The sequence below is a fragment of the Poeciliopsis prolifica genome, unplaced genomic scaffold (genome assembly GCF_027474105.1).
Source record: "Poeciliopsis prolifica strain line A6 unplaced genomic scaffold, Auburn_PproV2 SCAFFOLD008, whole genome shotgun sequence".
Taxonomy (NCBI): domain Eukaryota; kingdom Metazoa; phylum Chordata; class Actinopteri; order Cyprinodontiformes; family Poeciliidae; genus Poeciliopsis; species Poeciliopsis prolifica.
The window spans coordinates 777,704-798,300 of NW_026562383.1; the positions used below are offsets into that span (position 1 = coordinate 777,704).

General features: G+C 38.8%; 2 protein-coding genes across 4 annotated transcripts in view; both read right to left on the minus strand.

The window, feature by feature from the left end:
• Positions 1-14,108, minus strand: part of pde4ca (phosphodiesterase 4C, cAMP-specific a) — a 53,996-nt gene extending 39,888 nt beyond the window's left edge. For 2 of the 3 annotated variants that reach the window (XM_055032876.1, XM_055032875.1), the window contains exons 1-2: positions 14,050-14,108; positions 12,746-12,969 (exon numbers count right to left, since the gene is read on the minus strand). In XM_055032876.1, coding sequence (XP_054888851.1) covers positions 12,746-12,969; positions 14,050-14,088 — 263 coding nt within the window. In that variant the 5' untranslated portion in view covers positions 14,089-14,108. Of the gene's footprint in view, positions 1-3,784; positions 3,854-12,745; positions 12,970-14,049 lie in introns of those variants that run through there. The other variant, XM_055032881.1, reaches the window with a different exon arrangement.
• Positions 14,109-15,205: 1,097 nt separating this feature from the next.
• ifi30a (IFI30 lysosomal thiol reductase a) lies at positions 15,206-19,890 on the minus strand. Its single transcript, XM_055033872.1, has 7 exons — positions 19,668-19,890; positions 17,714-17,902; positions 17,556-17,630; positions 16,401-16,487; positions 16,162-16,314; positions 15,514-15,582; positions 15,206-15,423 (listed from the first exon to the last, which is right to left on the minus strand). The coding sequence occupies exons 1-7, from the start codon at positions 19,800-19,802 to the stop codon at positions 15,355-15,357; spliced, it is 777 nt and encodes a 258-aa protein (XP_054889847.1). The 5' UTR covers positions 19,803-19,890; the 3' UTR covers positions 15,206-15,354.
• Between the last annotated feature and the right edge of the window lie 707 nt (positions 19,891-20,597).

Genomic DNA, 20,597 nt, shown 5'->3' on the forward strand with positions numbered 1-20,597 from the left:
AACGAATGCAACAAGTGCAGTTCGAACACATTTGATCATCTGGCCACCTGAATGTGACCATCAAAGGCAAACACAGACAAACAGTGAAGACGTGCATAAAACTAGTTTCACTGTGCTCAGAATGTTTCCACGATGGCCTTGAAGGAACCGCAGAGAGAACATCACTGACTGCATAAAGCTGGAGCATGTGACTTTTACAAATACACTTTTATTTGTTAGTACTGGGAACACTGGGAACACTGGGTGACGGCTATTTTTCCATAGATAATCTAACTTTCATCCGTAATAATTTTAACAAATATGTAAAAACGCCTGTTTTGGTTTTTTTTTATATGTAAAAGTTAGAAACTGCAGTATTTAAACCACACCTGGTTTAACAGCCTGTTTGTCCTAATAAACAGCCAGGATGAAACCTGGCTGTTTATCAGGATGTAACATACTAACTGCTTATCAGTACATACAGTAACAGTAGCTGTAACATACTAACTTATGCTACGTACAAACATAAGTTAGTATGTTTACTAGTAAACATACTAATTTATTAGTATGTTTTTCTAAATAAGCTAGAATAACATACTGTATGTCCATGCTCATCATACAAGTCTAGCTTTAACGTTGTTAACCAAGTAAATGTTTAATTTGCTTGGTTTACTGCGGCTCATAAAACTGAAGCTATCACCCAGAGCGAGGCTGGCCGACCACTGCACTCTTCACACACAAGAGTTATGACCACTTAACTGGATGAAAAGATCTAAAAGCACTAAGCACTAATTAAGCAGTTCCTTATATAAACCAGCAGGGAATATTGGAATGTTCTGAAGATCCACAAGATGTTCAACCATCATTTCTTTTTTAGCTGTCTCTAAAATGAGCTTTCAGGATTCTGATCATATTTCTTCAACAATGTTTGATTTAGCAGCTTGGTGCCAAAGAGCAATAAAGAGGTTTTCTCCTGCTTTTCATCTGCTGTTTAATTGTTATTTTGGGCTTTTTGCCTGTACTTTCTAGTGCTTGCAGGCTACTCACTGATTCATAGCCATGTTGTTCTAGCAGTGCTCTAGAGGTTGGTGCTTGTTTCTATCTCCTAATTATTGCTAACAGCGGTAATCTCATGGGTTTTAAGAGTTCCCTGCATAATAGACATACACATTTCATAGATTTATGGCTGGATTTAGAGCGAGTGTCAAACTGACCCTGAGGGACGTCAGGTAGTGGGAGGGATGCTTCACTAACACCCTCTGCAGTGGGAACACAGAGTGAACAGGATCGAGAGAAGGATGTGAATGAAAAGTCAGCCTTAGATGAAAGTGTGAAAAAATGCAGGTAACCAGCTGTTTATCTTCAGAAACAAGATAAGTTATGGGGTAAGTATCCCAGAGACCTGCTTAAGACCAGGATCAAGACAGAGGTGGAGATCAATGCAGAGGTTGTGGTAGAGTTCAGGTCTGTTGTGGTAGAGACAGAGCTGAACTAAAGTCCTCAGTGCTCAGTTTTCAGATGGATTTATGTAAAAGCCCTGAACTAATGTCAGGATGATTGTTCGAATTTGCTTTGAGTTTTTCAGAGTTTAGTGTAAGTTCAGTGTTTGCTTAGTAAAAGTTCCAACAATCCTCGTTTCATATGGATTATCATCAACGTTTTCTTAGCTTTATATTTTCCCTCAGTGCCCATGGCCGTTCCACATTTAGTTATTTACTCTCTCCTGTCCTTTTTACAGGTAATAACTCATTCCCTGTCTATATACACTTGATCCTTTATGGAGGTTTTTCAGTCACTGTCATATCCTCCTCTTTATGTCAGATGTCTCTCCTGATCAGCTCCCTTTGTGCCTCCTAATAAGCTTCCACCTCACTATAATTCTCACTATAATTCTGCCTTCCTCTGGCCTGCATTTTGGTCCTGCTCAAAAAAACAATCATAACATTAAGCTGTGGTAAACAACCAAATGAATAAAATTGTGCCTACAAGCAGCTGAACGATGCTTTCTCAGTTATAGGGAGAGGTTTAGCATTTGAAAACATTAACCTACTACTACTAAAAACTACTTTGGAGCTGAGGTCCTCCAAAGTAGGAAAGACCAGGTGAAGTGGTTTGACTATTTGGTATTGAAGCTATCTTGATGCCTTCCTGATAAGTTGTGGAGAAGCTTAAAGTAGAGTTAGGTTATAAAACAAAGCTGGGAACTTCTCACAGAACTATGTTCAGTCTGTTATTTGAAGATGGATGAGGACAGAATAACACAGACCTAAAAACACTTATGTCCACCTAAAGCTAGCAGGCTGGACCAGGAGGGCTTTAATCAGAGAAGTTGTCAAGAGCCCCTGGTGAATGGAGGAACTGAAGAAATCCATAGCTCAGGTGGGAGAATTAATCAATATGTCAACTATTAGTCACACATAAATCTCAAAATCAAAAGTTGAGCAAGCTAAAGACAATTTAACCTAAATATTTTTATGTACATTTTTGAATGGAGAGCACCTGATTATTAGTTTTTACCAACCTGATTGTAAGCAAGTGATTTTGTGTAAAGCTGGTGGAGACAGCAAAAGCCCTGCAGCACTGACTGCAACAGGTTTTACAGCATTGACTCAAGGAGGCTGAAAACAGAACTTTTAAACCAAATTGTAGGCCAAATTTAAAAACATACATTACGTTACAATTATATTAACCTGACCTTTGACTTCCTACATTATTCCATTCAATTCACAGCCAAGTCATAACTCAGTCTGTGTTTTCTCTCACTCACTTGGATTCATTCGGTAAATTTTCTACTGGGCCAATCAGCAAACAGAATGAGAAGGACCTTTTGGACAAAGTAAAATGTACAAAAAGGATTTGGCTTTTACAGGCTACAATGATGTACAATTTAGTTTTAGTCTGTCACATAAAAACCCAATAAACCTACATGAACATTGTCTTCGTAAAGTAACTAACTGTAAAAAGTTTAATTCTCTTTTATTTAAGAGCAATGTCCTAAAAAATCTACTCAGCGAAAACAGCACTTCTGTTGCTGGTTTAATTTTAAAATGGAGTTCTTCAAAAAAAATGTAATAAAAATAAAAAAATTTTAAATAAAACTATAATAAAGTTGGAAAGGCCAAATTATGTGTGGAAAATTAAGATGATCATTATTATGTTGAGTGCACAAAGACAAGGATTATGATGCTTGTTTAAGATATAAAAAAGAAAAAGCAATTCTACAGCTTAATTGTGTGTAATTAAGCTATAGAGCTGCAGGTATATTTCCTGCTTAAAATATGAGCGTGATCCTTTGATTCAGTTTATATTGATACATATTGATTGGTCTTTTTTTATATATATATATATCAATAATACTGCCAAACAAGTGCCTCTTAATCTATTCCTCCACTCCACCCTGATCTCTCTCTTTGTCCAGCAGTTATGTGGTAAAACATGAAACTGCTCCCAGACAGTTTTATGTTACCAGACACACAGTATTCTGTATTCTGCGCATTGTCCACGGACGGTTGACATTTTATTGTCAACTGTACACATTGCCTACATTTCTGTTGACAAAATGCCTTCATAACTATCCGAATAGATACCAGTGAGTCTGATAAGCTTGTTGGTGCTAAGCTAACCCTGCTGTAGAGTTAGCTTGGCCTCCAGACCAGAGAGCGGCAGTCACGTCCTGCTTGACGACTCTAACATTTTCAGCTCGGTGTCGTACAGAAACAGTACGGCACCGAACAGTTTCCTGCCGAGCAGTTTCCTGTGCGCGTCAGAGCGTCAGAGCGTCCGCGGGTATTATTGAAAAACTTACGTTGCAACGAGCTTGACTTTAGGCATCTCCTTCCAGTCTGCATTGAGTCCGATGTTGCGCAGGTTACACAACAAGTTGTTGCTAGGTAACCAAAGCCAGCGATAAGGATCTATGAAGAACTGTATAACCGTAGATGCTTCCTGTCACTGAGCTGTCAGCTAAAAACATCGATATATCACTGCCTTAAAGACTTTCCTCTGTCGATGTCCCCAGAATTCTGTCAGATATATCTTTTGTTCATATTGATCACATGTCTATCGCGATTGTATCGTTATTGTTTAATTGCCTGGAGCAAATGTGAATAACAAGTCCTTCAAACATTCATCTGTGTGCAGTTTATCTATATAACGCGTTTCCTTTAGTGATCAAGTTCCTCAATTAAATTGGGTTTTCAATATTATGATTTATTATTCTCTATGTTTCTTTTGGTATCCTGCAAATATTCACAACTTATATATATCAAGTATCATTATAACAATCCTAACACAACTGAGGGACAAGAGTTTGGAGTTGATAGATTAAAGATTGTCTTATGCACTCAAACTTGCATGTTTATTCAGAGTATTTGTTCTGATCCATAAATTAACACTTCTGGCCATTTTATTTTTCACAATAGAATGGATTTTTCTGACTATGAAGAGTTAACTTCCATGTCTAGTGCAAGAAGCAATCACTGCCAACAATACAAGAAACACATCAGACATTTATGTTTCATCCTATTCTAATACAAACATTTCACATTTTCTTTGCTCTGGTCAGTGAGGTCCTCTTTTAGATTGGCTTAAAAGAGGACCTCATCATGAATTGTCACAAAACAAGGCTGAGATATCCCAGAAGACTAGTAAAACCTGCAGGTGTACTTTAGACAACACTTAATCTGCATCAGAGATAAACTGGTTAGAAACAAAAGTGAGAGGGAAAAAAAGAGAGCTGAAGAGAGATCAGATCAGTTAGGAACTGGTGTGGCAAATCTAAAGTTATTCTTCTCATATTCTACATTTCATGAAATTAACAACACATATCAGTAATGGAAGTAGATAAACAGAAGAACATGACCTCTAGCACCATTGCGGTAGCTGAACTCTGTACCCCTCGCCATGTGGCCCCCTATGGAAACCTGTACCTGGGTGTGTGAGCCAGCGTGAAGCGGCGTCTCTGGAGGTTGATGCTGCGGTTCATGAGCAGCTTTCTGAAGAGCAGTGGGGAGTTTCGAGGGGATCCGCGTGGGGAGTCTTTGGGTGATACCTTTGGGGATCCCCCTCCTGAGCAGGTTTTGGACCTCGGAAGCAGCTGGATGATGGGTAGCCGGCCTGCCGCCTGTTTCCATGGCATCTCATCGACCTCAGCCAGCTCTTCTTCAGAGCTCTCGGAGCAAAGGTCACTCATGATGGACGATGGACAGTCAGCTGTCAGGTCGTTTTTACCCTTTGCTTCCTGTGTACAGATAACCTAACAATGTATCTCGTTCTTCTGCCTTACAGCACTTTTTGTGAGGTTTTATGTTGCAGCAGGGCTTCGGTTCCCATGGCTGTGACTTTTCATTTTAAAGTCCAGGGTATACTTCACACCTCATGGCTAACACTAACCCAAGCTCGCTCTCAACAAATCTAAACAATCCCCGAAAAAAAAAAAAAAAAAGGAAAAAGAAAGACACAACAGAGGAACTTCCAGATGATCTAGTTCAATCTAAGTTTGGCTCTGTCTTCCTCACTTCCTCCTAATGACCAGGATCACAGCTGTACTGGGCAATGGACACCAGTGTTGGAGTTGATGTAGTCTCTCTGCCTCCCGCCCCCAGGCTGTGTTTACATTACTGATGGGCCTTCCCTCTCTAACTAAATATGGACGTCTGATTTACCATGAGGGGAGTCATGAGCGGACAGCTCCTTCTGCTTCTCTTCCCCTCATTCCGACCCTCTGACATCCCTGCTTCCGTCAGTTGTAAGCTTAAGGAACAGATTTCTCATCATCTTCAATCTGTGTCCCATTATTACTTCCTTGTGAGTGTATACAAGAGTCTGCTGCCTCTAGCTCACCTTTCTCACTCTCACTCAGATTCCAACTTCTACCTTTCTCACTCTCGTCCCATCTTTGCAAGCTCAGGGTTTTCCTCTGTTCCCCTGGGTGCTGTTTGTTGTGAAGCTGGCCATTTCCTCATGCTTTTCACATGCTCTGAGTGCACCGGGAGGAGTCACATGAACGGCCTCTGACTATAAAAAGCAGAGGTAGATAAAAGCTACGGAGAGCATGGGTGCTGTCACGATGGCGCTCTCTATCTGTGACCGGAGGCAGCTTCGTTTTAATCCAAACCCGATGTCTTTGTTTCTGGAAAGGGGGTAAGAAAAGCTCCTCCTGTGATTAAGGATACACAGCCAAACATCAGCGCTGTCGAGGGAAACGCTGATGACCTAGGGAGCTGGAACATCTGACACAGCTCTGAACCTATGACCAACAGCTGGTAGCAGGAGCGGAAGAAAAATAGTGTTTAGGTGAAAAGCTTTACTTTATCACACAATTTTAATTCTGATTTTAACTTGAAATAATTCAGAAGGAAATTGCTAAACATGAAGCAACTTTAACCAATGGGTCTGTGGAACCTGTTTCACTGTTCACTATAGCAAAACAAATAAAGGTATGTGTGTGCGTGTGCGGGTGTGTGTGCGTGTGCGTATGTGTGTGTGAGTGCGTGTGTGTATGTGTGCGTGTGCGTGTGTATGCGTGTGTGCATGTGCGTGTGTGTGCGTGTGTGTGCGTGCGAGTGTGTGTGGGTGTGTCTGTATGTGTGAAGGAGGCAAGGGAGGTAGAGTTCCTCTATGTTTTTGTGTATGCTTGTATAAACTACATGTATAACCATTTTAATCAACAAAGGGTTTCCATTCATGAAATCTGAGGTCATTTTCATGATTTATATTTCTTTCATTTGTACTGAACTCAGCTGGTTTGGTTTGAGGTATAGAGTGAATAAAGCTTTGGTAAAGGTTAGGGTTAGGAAAATGTCTGGGTGCAGCATAAATACTAAACCAATCAAAGTCTATACAAAGTCTTTGGACTGACAGAGATACAGGAAAGTTTATATGTGTGAATTTTGTCTTATTGTAGCTGAAACATTGTTGCAATGTGCAGGAGCCAAAAGTTTCACAACTGACAAATTGTCCATTCCTACACTAACACAATGCTGATTTGCGTTCATATCATGTTCTTTTTGGTGGAAATTTATAATAAAAGTAGAAAAAAGGATAAAAACAGATTGTTATCATAAAGCCTTTCAGGTAAGTTTGAAGATAAATATAAATGTTTACCTTGCTTGAATTGAAATTATGTCCTTTTTAAAATTGCATGTTTTCGTCAGAGCAAACAGTGACGTGTTTTTTCTTAAAATGCTTTCTTTTAAAATTAAAAGGCAAAAATCAGTTATAACATGTTTTTTTTATTTTTTATTTAAATACAACTAATCTATTGTGTGTGGAATTTGAACGGTAAAATGCGGCAGGTCTACCAGACCTGTGAACAGTGGCTGTGTAACTAAAATATGAACACATTAAATCTACTGAACTGTTATCTTCTCTTAAAATGAATCCTGAAGACTCTCCCTAAAGAAAATGTGTTTTGTAAATACGTTTTTTAAAGTGATCTGTCCAGGGAGCTTGTGAAACAGACTGATGGCCCTTGTTGCTTTGCAACAGATTGATTGGAAACAATCAATCTGAGCCAATGAGCCAATCAAACAGTTGATCTGCAAAATAATAAAAAATATAATATTTTGTTGCTCAGTTGACAAGTCAAACTAGTTCTAACTATTGAAAAACAACCAAGACAGAGAGAGAAAAAAGCAACAGGAGGGAACCAATCATCAGCATATCTGCTGATTATTGTGCAGACAATTCTTCCAACATGTTTGTTGCTGGACGTTTCATAATGACTAAGTCTCGGTTTGTACCTATCGGTTTCAACATCCCATGCCTCTTTCAACCGTTTCTAATAAACCATGTCATTCATTTCTACCTGCCAGAGTTTTCACAATAAGTTGCTAAAGATTCCCATATTACAGTAAATATATAGGGAAAAAAATGAGAAATGCAGTTATTTAAATAATTATTTTCTAACATCTTGAACATATTTTTCATAAAATATAAGTGTACAAATGTGGTTACAAATTAGAGATCTATCTACAATACAACTCAACAAAATATCAAGAGAAACACAAGAATATGAAATTATAGTGCTGTAGTAAATATGTAAATATAAAATGATAGACCTGAGCTATGGGCAGGTAACTGTAGTAAGAAAAGATGAAATAGTGAACATATAAACAATTTATGGATAAATGAATAGATAATAATAAATATCAGAATATAGGACACAAAGGATCAGTTTCTTATGAGTAGTCAGTATCTTACATGCAGTGCATATCGCCCCTGAAAAAAAAATCTATAAAAAAACATCTCTGATTTACTGTAAAATACTGGTAGCTTTTTTTTTTTTTTACAGTGTGTCTCACCTTCACATTAGTGAAACAGAGATTAGTTTTCCAACTGTATTGTATGTAGCATCTGAACATTTTTCTACAAAACAAAGTGAAGCTTTCTTATTTCAGCAAAGCTGAAATGCTGGAAGGTCCCTTTAAAGAGCAGCTGAGCTGAATGATCAGAACGCGATCTCTTCATAGGAGCAATACAGCTCCAAACTCAATGTTTTGTTTTTTTCTGAAACTATTGTATATTCAACCATAGACATTTTTATTTAATGAGCACCGTAAACATCTGATAAATAAGCACAAACAAAAACTAAACCATAATGGAATCAAATAAAACAATAGAATTTTTTTATATATATGTAAATTTGTTTCCCCATCCCAACTTGAACTGATCTGAGGATAATCCAGGACTCAAAGCGATTCAGGCCCTGAGGCAGATTATCATTCCTGTCATGTGGATAACGTAGGCAGAGGTGAGGCCTTTGCAGTTCGACTGAGTTTTGGGAGCAGAGAACAGAGAGAACCTTCGTACGAAAAGCCTCTGGCTTGGAAACAGGGTTGTTCAAGTTCATCAAGACGCAGCTTCAGCATGTCACATTAGGAGCGAGGGTTGATGCTTTTCATTTGTTCCACAAAAATTACGTTGCAGAGACATTTCCAAAGTCTGTTTCTGTAGCTTTTGAAACATTATAGGGCTATAAGAAAAACCTTGAAATTTCTTTCAAACTTTTAATCCATTAATAGAATGTGAATGTGCGTGTGAATGGGTGAATTACTAAATGTGAATTCCTTTGGGGTCCCCTGGTAGGCTGTCACTATCAGAATCAATAACAATATATTTGTAACATAATTATAATTTTTTTCAATTGAATTATTATGATTTACTTCCAATAGTCTATTCTCTTTTTATCTTGGCTGTGCTGCTTCCCACATGTCTGTGTGGATCATCAACATTCTGACCAATCAGAGTTCAGTCTCTGTGCATTGCTAGGGGCAGCCTAACCTGCCAAGGGCCTTCAGAATTGGTACAAAAGGCCTCCAAAAAATATTTTGCATTGTTATTGTAATTTAAATATAATGCAGTCAGATAAAATATATATTGACTGCTAAAAGTTTCACAAAAACTGGAGGTTGGTAACAGATCATAGAGTTTAAATGGATGCATTTCCAATTAAACAATCCTAAACTCAAAGGATGTACTATTGTGTTTACTTGCTGGATTTCCATCTCCCTGCAACACAATCTCTTTAGCTGAATCCATAATATTGTGTCTATATAATAGTAAAGTTAAAGTTTCAGAGATTTTTTTGGGCATGTGTGGCAGATTCTGGATGGAACATTTTTCACAGCTTCTTCATGAACACTTTCTCTGGCACCCCAACTTCCTCAAGCAGCTTAATACAGAGAGCACAAGGCGGCCCTGTGCGAGCCGGAGCAACAGTGAAAGAATTTTTAGTTCACAAACAACTCTATAGTTAGATCTAAGGCAGCGCTACTACATGCCTACCGGTGGCTGCCTGGACCTCAGTCTGTGGGATTTATTGTCTGATTGCCTCCAAGTATCACTAAATAAGACTGTAATACACACTTCTCTGCTACACACTTCTCTGCTACAAACTTATAGTTTGTAGCAGAGAACAACATATGGCTGATAACCCCTTGGAGTCTTTCTCGGATGCTGTGAACATGGCTTCACCCAACTTCAAACCAAACAAAATGCTGACTGTCTGTTTTATAAAGACCTGGAGGCAGAGACTCAGCTGCCGTGTTCATGACCCCCTGCAGGGATCAGCTCCTGTCAAAGAGAAAGGAATGAAGCAGAGTACAGATGGAGGTGTCTCTGTTGTAGCAAAGACTCATCTTTGTGACGTCACAATGACCTGAGATCACCAGAAGAATTGGATTTCTTTATCTTTTAGTTCTGGTGAGGATTTGTATCTGGCTTGGGAAATTTCTGACAGAGAATGCCAAATTTCTGACAGAAAACAACTCTGCAGTTGTTTTCTTCAGCTTCAGTTTGATTCTCATTAAACAGCAAAGCTTGATGAAAGCGTCAAGTGATAAGACATCGCCTTCGTCACAGAACTGAGTTATATCTGATCACCTGCTATCAAACAGGTCAGGTTTCATTCTCGCAGCACATAAACACAAGATAGCAGTGGGCACGTGTCCACCCACCCACACACACACACACGCACACACACACACACACACACACACACACACACACACACACACACACACACACACACACACACACACACACACACACACACACACGCACACACACACACACACACACACACACACACACACACACACACACACACATTTTAAAGAGGAGGGACAAAAACCACAGGAGGGTTGGAAGCAGCAGTTTCACTCGTGTTTTGGCAATAATCAGAATTTTCTTAGGCTACTTTTTTCCACTGATGATTGTTTTGAAGAGTGATTAATGCCTCGAGCATAACTCTGTTCAGGCTAATTTTTCTCCATATCTTAAGAACAGCAGTGAATGTTCTTCATAATTATTGTGCTCAGCCCAATATCTTCTTATTTCAAATGTTTGATTATTCAGAAAGACAACAGCACTGTCCGAAAGAGCAATTCACATAAAAAGTTGCAAAAGATTTCACACTTCTGGACTTTTTTCACACAATGATACACAATATCCAAAACTCCAGTATATATTTTACTGGGACGTTAACACAATGCAATGTTAACATCATAATCTTCCAGGAAGGTGAACTTCTGTTGCCTCTGAGAGCTTTTCTTCACAGACTGCCCTGTATTTACCTCCCATCTCTGACCAGCTTTCCTGTGGAGGCTACCGATAGTTTGGTCTTAGGGGCATCAGATTTAAAAAAAAATTAGACACCATGAAGGAGACACTTTTCAATTGCTTTTTTTGTTTTATTCTTGTGCATTTTGCTCTATTGTTTCAAGCCCACTGTAGTCAGCCAGGTTCTGGCTCTGGTTCTGCTGGAGGTTTCCTCCTGTTAAATGAGGCTTTTCTCTCTCCACTGTCGCTAAATGTATGCTCAGTTGATGGATTGCTGTAAAGCAGTGTTTCCCTAATTATTTTGTGTCGAATCATAATTTTTGTCACACAAACACAAATGAGTTAATACTAAAGGATTTAGCACATCGGAAGCTAATTTTCAGCCCCAAGACTTTGATATATAGATCCAGATTTACTGAGCGGGTCACATTACATGTCATTCTATCAAAGTTTTTTAATTTCATGACTCTCTTCTGGCAATATCATGTCTTTATTTTCCCAATATTTAAACTGTTCTCTTAAGAGGACACAAAGCTGAAGTTAGTTTCCAATTCCAGCTTCTGATAAAGTGCGATTCCATTTCATTTTTCAGTACCTTCCGCGTCTTGAATTCACTCTGGTTTAAAACTACTAGGGGTGTAGCGATACAATAACCTCACGATACAATACAATATACAATAGTCTGGTCACAATATGATGTGTATCACAATATTTGGCAAACGATACAATTCGATATGATTAGATGTGATTCGATGCACTTTTAAGATTTTCTGAAAGATTTTAGAAGAACAGAGTTATTTTAGCGACATTTTGTGTTCCATAGCCTTGGATTTAATTAACTGAAAACTGATTAAAAGCACCAATTACACAATACCTTGCTCTCATTGGACAGAGTCTAACAGTCTTCAGCTGGAGAAAACGATTCAAAGATGCAGTGAGAAAATTAGTTTCTGTCATTTAATTCATGTGGATTTGACAAAGTTTCCACAGTGATCCAGGAGCCGAGTGGGGAGATTATCAGCCTCTGTAGACTCTCAATATGCAAATGATCACACTAATGTTTTTCTTTTGGACATACTGTGGCTGCATTTTGGAGTAAAAAAAGTCTTTTGGACTATAGGGAAACAGCTTTTCCACCTTGGCTCCTGGAGTTAGCCATGGCTGGAAGCTGTTCATTGCTAGCTGCTGGGGTAATGGCTCTGCCTCACCCCGTAGTGATCGACTCCTTGCAGCTGCGCTGTGCTGCCATTCCCCTGCTTCGATCTCTGAGTAGCTGCCTCTCAAACTGCCAGAATCTCATCGTTCTCTCAATCACTGATAGTCTGTCAGTTCCTAATAAAAATTATTGATTCATTTTTCAGCTCAAAACAGAGTGCCATTGCATGCTGCGTGTTCAACTGAAAAAAAATCTGAATTATTCCAGTTGATAGTAGCACCACCACCTATTGGACAATTGCATAAAATCCCAATAAAATACATTGAAAGCTTTGATTCTCGTGGAAGAAAACGTGAATATGTTTCAGGGGTGTACATACTTTAGAAAGGCGCTCCACTATGAGTAAAGTTTGGATTGAGAAAAACTTCCCTTAATCAGGATTAGATTGTCTCGCTGTGTAAAATAAGCCTGTGAAATTTACACATAAATCCAAAGAACAGAAAAAAAATAAGCAGAATGTTGTTAGAGACATGAGAATCACCAACTCACCAGCTGGTCAGGGTCCCCAGGCTCCTGGAATGTCTGATGCTGCGTGTTGGAGGGGCCGCTGGCTCCGGCGGGGCCCCATCCTGTGCCCTCTCCTGCGCAGAGGGTCTGCAGGAAAGCCGTGGCAGCTGCACATTGCCTGAGAAGACCCTCTTCACAGCATATCTGACGTCAGGATCCTGGAGGAGCTCAACGCTTGAGGCCGGCTCCGAGGAGTCCCAGTGTCTCTGGACGGGACAGGACAAGCGTGTGAAAGAGGCGAAGGGGGAATTCTGCAGGGTCACTTTGGTCAAAACTATAAGTTCTAGCTTTGATCAAAAGAATTAAGGCTGATCACTAAATGCCAAACTGAAACCAGATGCTCCATGAAAACCGATTTAAGAAACAATATAATTTCCATCGTGAAAACGCTTCAGAAAATAACTCACCATTCAGCTGTTCACTTTGATTCTGCTGTTTCAATTTTTTATGACTAAAGACAATAAATTAAATTTTTAAGTTTAGAAAACAAAACAAGCAAACAAAAAAAATCAACATTCTACATTAAACTGTGAGCATGTGAAAAAAAGCACCTGCAGGATTATCCTGATTTCATAAAGAATTGGGAAGTGTTTCCATATAAATATTTAGAAAATCCAGGAAAAGACTGTATTTTACATATTACAATAGTTTCAAAAGGTAAGCAGCAAACAGAGCCGGTTTTGTGACGAGCCTTTCAGAATACCGGTCGGGCGTTATTTTTGGAAGCCTTATCTGATTGCAGGTCCTGAGACCCCCACGGTCCTGGCTCAGACACAATAGGAGCTTCTTAACAAATCCAGAGCTCAGGATTCAGCTTTCAGGGCAACTTTGTTTTAGCGCGTCAGTGCCAGGGGCCTGCAGATAACAGCCTGTGTTTCTGGCCATGTCCCATGACCCTATCACTTCATGTGCCTGGATGTTTCACCTTTCCATAAACAACTGTCAACAGCCTTCTTACTTTCTTCACCATTGCTGAATGAGATGAGAATGACAGGAAGCTAAATAGAAAGCGATTGTGGATTTTAATTGTTATTCATTTAAGTTGAGAGAGTTTGATTCCTCATTACTGTTGCCTATTTTGACACCAATAATTTTTTTGTCAAAGCAGAAAGTTGAGCAGATGGCACATGACTATTTAAATACAACTTAAATGGATAAATAAAATCCTGTTTTAGTTAAGATTATTAGATTAAGTTTCTTTTTAGTTCAGAAAAAAAGACAAAACAGCCTAGTATGTCTCTTTATATGCAAATGGATTTAAAAGTTGTCTTTAAATGTTTTCCTACCTCTGTAACGTTGAAAAGTCTGGAGTTATTTCTTCTCATACTTTCAGCCACTCTGTCATGGGAACAGTTGAGCTTGGAAGGAAATGCCAAAGAGGAGGATACAGGAACCCCATTTAAGATCAGATAGGAGCTCGTCTGTGGCACCAATCCGTCTTCTGACTGTCACTCAACACGTCACGCTGTCCCCGCCTCTTCAGACGTCAGCTTGTGCCGCTGATAAACACTCATGGTACCACTTTTGGCTCAGTGCTTCACAGCAGCAGCTCTCACGCCATGACTTCATCAGGCCTGCAACATGCAGACATTCTTTTTTTTAAAAAAAAAGAAAAAAAAGTGGATTATTTTGTGTAAAAAAAGAAAGCATAGAAAAACCTCATGACCTGCATGACAAGACATCATTCATTCGTGTGTATATGGAGGCCAGATCTTGATATCAAGCACTGGTCCTACAGGTTACGTTCCTCACAGACAAAGGTTTCATAAGGCAAGGTGATATTCAGAACTGTGCTTTATCTTTCACTAGTCTTAGTTTTGAGTTTCTGCTTACTTGTGTGTTGAACTTTAATGACCCTGCCTGCTTCTGATGCGTACGTACATGAAGCACAGTTTGAAAAGCAAATACAAAACAAAGGAGAATGTCAGCTCTAACTGATTGTCTTTGGATTCTATGCTACTTTGTACTTGTATTATATGTTAAAATCTGTCACATTATGTATTTAACATTTTCTAAAGTTGTGCTTTAGATCATGAAGACATAAAGACAATATAGTCACCAATTGTGAAACCAGCAAAAACATTCATTTTATCAACTCCCATTATCAAAATCATCAATACAAATCAAATATGTTGAATGTTCCAGTTATCACAAGTCAAAAGCAGTTCTGATCAGATAAACTTCATTTAATAGCTTAGTAATGCAGCAGACTATGGTGGTTTAGAATGACAGCAACTATATCACTATTTTAAGAACCAGCAGTGACTTCTTTGCCTTTAACCTTGAATGTAACTTGATGTATGTTTTACTCTAGGCAGGCTGGCTAAAGTTGACTTGTATGAAATGGCGCCTCCTACTGGCCATGGAGAAAAGGGTGGGATACCAAAAAGTCATTTGCTTTGTGTAAGTGAAAAAGCGTCAAACAACAGATCAGATTCCAGATATTTTAGAAAGAAGGTTTCATTTATTTGTGCAAGTTTTAAAAATTAAGTGAACAGAATCTTCCATGTTTTTAGAGACAAAATGAAGATACAAAAAAAAAAATATCAGAGAGTTTTTCAGTTTAGAGGGTGCAGCATTGAGCTGCTTCTTCATTCATTGTGGCAGTAACTTCTGTAGTGTAGTTTCTGGCTCCCTCCGCAGGCAGCAGGTTTTGTCCCCTGAAAGTAACCGAGAAACAAAAACAAAACATGTTAATTCACTGTAAGGAAAGAGATGATGAGGAGTCAGATCAGAGACATTAACTGTACCTTATACATGGAGCAGACCAGCGTGAACAGGGAGGACATGGCCTTGTCCTGCAGGTCTTCTGTATGTACCTGTAAAAAAATAAATATAATTTTGAATAAACTGTAGAGTCTGGCTTTAAAATAGATTAATCCACTAAGTCAATCAGAACTAAGAAATAGAAGCTTTCCACAATAACCCAGTGGAGAGCAAGAGGTTAGCTCTTAAACATCCTCAGACCCAGCCCTGCAGCAGGCCTGGAAGGCCCGGGTCCTGCAGCTGTTAGATGAATAGACATAATGAAGAGCAACCAGGCACTGGCTGCTGGGTCAGTGCCTGGTTGTCTTCTGCAAAACAACAGAAGATGCCTCAACACTTTGCAAGGTGAAAACAAAAATTTGTGTTTGAATGGCCTAGTCAAAGTCCAGACCTAAATTCAATTGAGAATCTGTGGAAAGACTTGAAAATTGCTGTCCAGAGACGATTTCCATCCATCCAGTCTGACTGAACTTGAGCTATTCTGCAAGAAATAAGCAGCTCTTTCTCTCAGCTGCCTTGAGGCAGAGACAGCATCTATCTGGTAAAGCTTTGAGTTGCATCAAACTGCTGGCTTCAGAACTGATGGACTTTCTTCAGTTATCCATAATATCCTGGACTTTTGAAAGACGTACCCCATTGATGGTGATCCAGGGCACATACTGGTGGGGAGGGTTCAACGCCTTGGTCTGCAAGGCATTCTGGTGCATCAGCTGCATTCCCATGTCTCCATTAACACAGCTCATCACTTTGTCCATGCTCAGAACAGGAGCGTAGAGTTTCAGACACTACAAACAAGAAATTCAATTTATTGATAAAACGAGAACAAAAACAACCAAGCAAGAGAAACATTCACTCAGAAAAACCTGCTTACACTTTCAGCTGAGCCGATGACATCAGCAGAGGACTCCATGCAGAAGATGATTGGGAACGCCATGTCAGTCATGTTCATTATACAGGTCTAGAGAAAGTGGAGGAACTAATTTATTGGGGAAGCACAACTCTGGTGAGTAACAGAAACAGCACCAGTAACAATGTTCACCTTTAAGCCTTATTTGTATTCCTACAAAATATTCCAATAACGGTTTTAGAAACAACCTGAAACATATCACTTCCTCGTGATTCCCAAAATGTCAATTCACTGATAAATCTCTGAGCTGTTTGGGATTTTTTCAACATTGGGAGAAAAAACTGACCAATGAATAACCAACATACCAGATGTTCCAAAGATCATGAATACCAAAATTATTCATCCTGATAATAAAACTGTTTCAATTTATTGAATAAAAAAAAAATGTTTAAAAAAAAAAGCATAAATTTTTAAAAATATGATGGCATTATGTATGTTATTTATATTTTCAATGTAAAAATGTTAATTGGCAAAGCAGCAGTTATATGGAAAGCTGTTCAAAAATTATAAAAACACTATCAAATGTCCATATGAAGAAAAAACTAAATAAATATTAATATGTTTCATGGGGTGCATATTTAGTTAACTATAGCTTTATTTTTTTGTTTTTATTTCAGTTATCTATTTATCTTAATTTGAAATTAAAAATAAAGTTGATGTAAAGTAGCTTTACTAAATAAAAGTCTCACAAAATAAAACACCATTATAAAATGTAAAAATAAGTAAATAATGAAATAAAAGAATAAATCCTGAAAACATGAATACCCAGCCTGACTGGAGCCTCATGTAGAGCAAATATGTTTTTGATTCAATATTCAACCGTTTCATTGATCTGGGAGTAAAATGAGCTGATTTAATTAGTAGTGCTATCATGTAAGTGAGAAAAAGTTTACATAATTTGTTTCAGCCAGCTGAACAGCAACACGCAGCAACATGTGCAGGAGGGGCAGCACTGCATTACTCTAAGCTGTGTTTGACTTCTCATTGAAAATATCCTGACAGTGCAGGAATCTGATGATACCTGTGGCCCCATTCAGAGCCTCGGCCTTTACATATTAAATAATCAAATTAATAAAACACCCTGTCTGTCTGCAGCAGATTCCATGGCGGTGAGATTACCTCTATCATGTTCCCCAAACACTCCTGTTTCCCATGCTGGCACTCATAGGTGTACTTCTGAGCGACAGGCATCTCCTGCCGTGGTGAGACAATTAAAATCCGTCACAAAACAGACAAGTTTTATGTATATGAAATATTTCTATTAAGCAGCTGCTTACCTGTGCATTTCCATAGGGTACCAGAGTAACAGACATGATGCTGTTGAGCAGCAGGTAGGTGGGGAAGAGCATCTCAGTGAGGAACATCCTGCAGCCAGGACACAGGCTCTCATAGTACAACCCGACATGGACTGGCTCTTCGGTCTGATGGCTCCTCCTGAAGTCAGACTCCAGGCACTGCTTCAACACCTGCAGCAGGACGGCCAAGGCAGAGGAGTCTGAATCTGGGTGAGAATGTCTGCAAGCACCTGCTTTGCTTCTCTGGGCTTATAATCATCGAGGTTTGATGATTATCAAACCTACACATTACAGCTGCTGTTTAATTTGAGAATTATGTAGGCTTTGATTGTTCATTCCTAATAATATTTTCCACATATTTGAACATGTTGTATAGATTCAGGAAATGTCAGTGATTAAGCTTTCACTTGCAGCAGAGTTAGTCACCTGACACAGTGGCATCACCTGATAGAGTCAGGTGATGATCACAGTGACACAGTGATGATCCCATCACTGTGTCAGGTGATGATCCCACCTGACACAGATGCCAGGGGTCACAGAGAGAATCAGAATTACAAAAGTGAAGTTGATGTTTTGAAGGTAATTTATTAGACCTGATATCACCATACCAATATTTAACAGTATCAGTGCAGCCCTACAACTACAACTAATAACACTAATTTCACTGCATGATTTTGGTTTGATCGAGGGTCATTATTGCTCAGATTTTGTAAGAGTCGACTCACCAAAACGGGGAGAAATTAAATTTCACATCCAGTTTAAACATCGTTTTTATTATTAATTATTAATACAAAATGCTTAATTAATCAATCGAAATATATTAATCAACTATAAATAAGTACATGAGCTTTGGGGCTACTAAATTAGTAAAAAGTTAGTGGTAATAAGCTGAAAGAAACGAGTCGGTGAGTGCATAGATCTTTAGATTATATTATTATTAAAAAGTCCTTTTAATTCAGGAACTATATTATCATGTGACACACTCTATATAGATTAATTACACACAAATCAATGTTAGAAAGCCTAAGAGCAAAATTATGATGATTTTGCTCTGACAGTTATTGAAACTATGACGTTTAGGATTAAAATAATACATCAGATCAACAAAAAATAAGCTGAATTGAAACCTTAGTGACTAAGGAAATTCTTAGTCACTTCGAAAGATGTGGTATTTATTTTATCCTTTTTTGTAATTTCCAGAAACACCTGGTTTATTTGAGGTATCATGTCATTATTACAGAATAATATGTCTCTTTTTACGTGGTCCTTAAAGATGTTTTATTCAGTCAGACCTTTGGCTGGTGTTGGATGCGAGATGTTCATCAGTTTCTAAAGATGTTTACTGAAATGCAAAAGGCTCACACTGTCATGGTTTATGTATGGCATCATTTCTCTTCTTCAACCTGATGTTGCCATACTATTTTATAAACATATGTAAACTTAAACTAAAAAAACCAAACAGGAATCAAATATGAATGCTTCTGAACAGAACCAAGATGTCCTGTTAGAACCGGTTTCATTCATTGACACTATGGCAGCATTTCGGAGTTTGACACATTTCTGTTTAGAATTTCTTAACTTTTCAAAACTTGACTGTCTGTAACGCGCATGCGCAAGGCTGCCCTGTTTCACTTCCTCGTTTTTCCATATTTTCCCCTTCAGGTTATTTTTCTCAGAACTTCCTCTTTGACTTCATGATCTGAATAAAACAATAAACACTTCAAGCACTCGAACAGAAACCACAGGGCGAAACTTGGATGTTTAAAGCCATAAAAAGCTAGCAGACCAAGCCGACAGGTTGTCATGGTTTCGTGTTGCTGCAGTGTGGGGTAATTTGTCCCCAAGTCAAAAAAGTTCCACGTGTTTCTCTCTCTGTCCTTTGCAGCAGAATTTAGGCAAAAGCAAAACCAGTTTTAGAGAAGAAGTGAAAGCTCACCCCACACTGAACAGCGGATTCTAAAGTTGAGCACCACTTGGCTGGAGGCTGGAGGCAGGAGGAGGTTTGGACCGAGCCGCCGCCGACCGGAACCGCGACGCCAACCGCCAACAGCAGCACGAGCAGCAGCAGCATCTTCAGCTGTGGCCAAAACCTTCCACGCACGGTTCACAACTCAAACCTGCGGCTGAGTGGAACTGTAACTTTTCCTCTTTAAATACAGCTCCGGCGCTTCCTCCTGAAGCCTTTCGATTATCTGATTGGCTGCAGCCCACAGCGTCATCTGTAACTGGCAGAGAATCATCAAGCCTGCCCTCCCCTCTGCTGCTTCTCTGCAGAAGTGAGAATTCCCCAAGAAAGCAAATTTCCACATCTCTGAATAGCTTGGTCATCTTGCATGTTTACTCTTCCTGAGGTCCATGTACTTTTAATGACTCGGCTGTTTTCACTGAACGCAAATGAATGATTAACTAATATTTTGCCTGAGTCAGCTGAATCCTCACTACTTATCACATCTTAAGGTTTAAGTTGTGAGTGCAGCATGCAAGTCACTGTCACATGCTTATATCTCAACTTACTTCCTCGTTCTGGAGCAATCATAAAACTTTAAAAAAAACAACACAAAAACAAGTTTGGGACTTTGCCTAACTCAGTTGGTAAAATTTCTAATTCATGTTCAATAATCTTGTCAAAAATTTTCTTTTGAGTGTTGTATTGAGCTTAAATTGCTTTCACAAAAACTCTGGGAAAAAGTTTGTGTTGTCTGAAAATATAGCTTGAAAACATCCATAACAGGAAGTGACTTCATTAGAGCAGTTTTTGTGCACTGCCAAAATAGGACTAAAATTGGTAGAATGAACCTTTAATTTCAAGGGTATCTAATGGAAAAAAATTAGTGCTGCATTCATTAAAGAACCATAAATACATAAC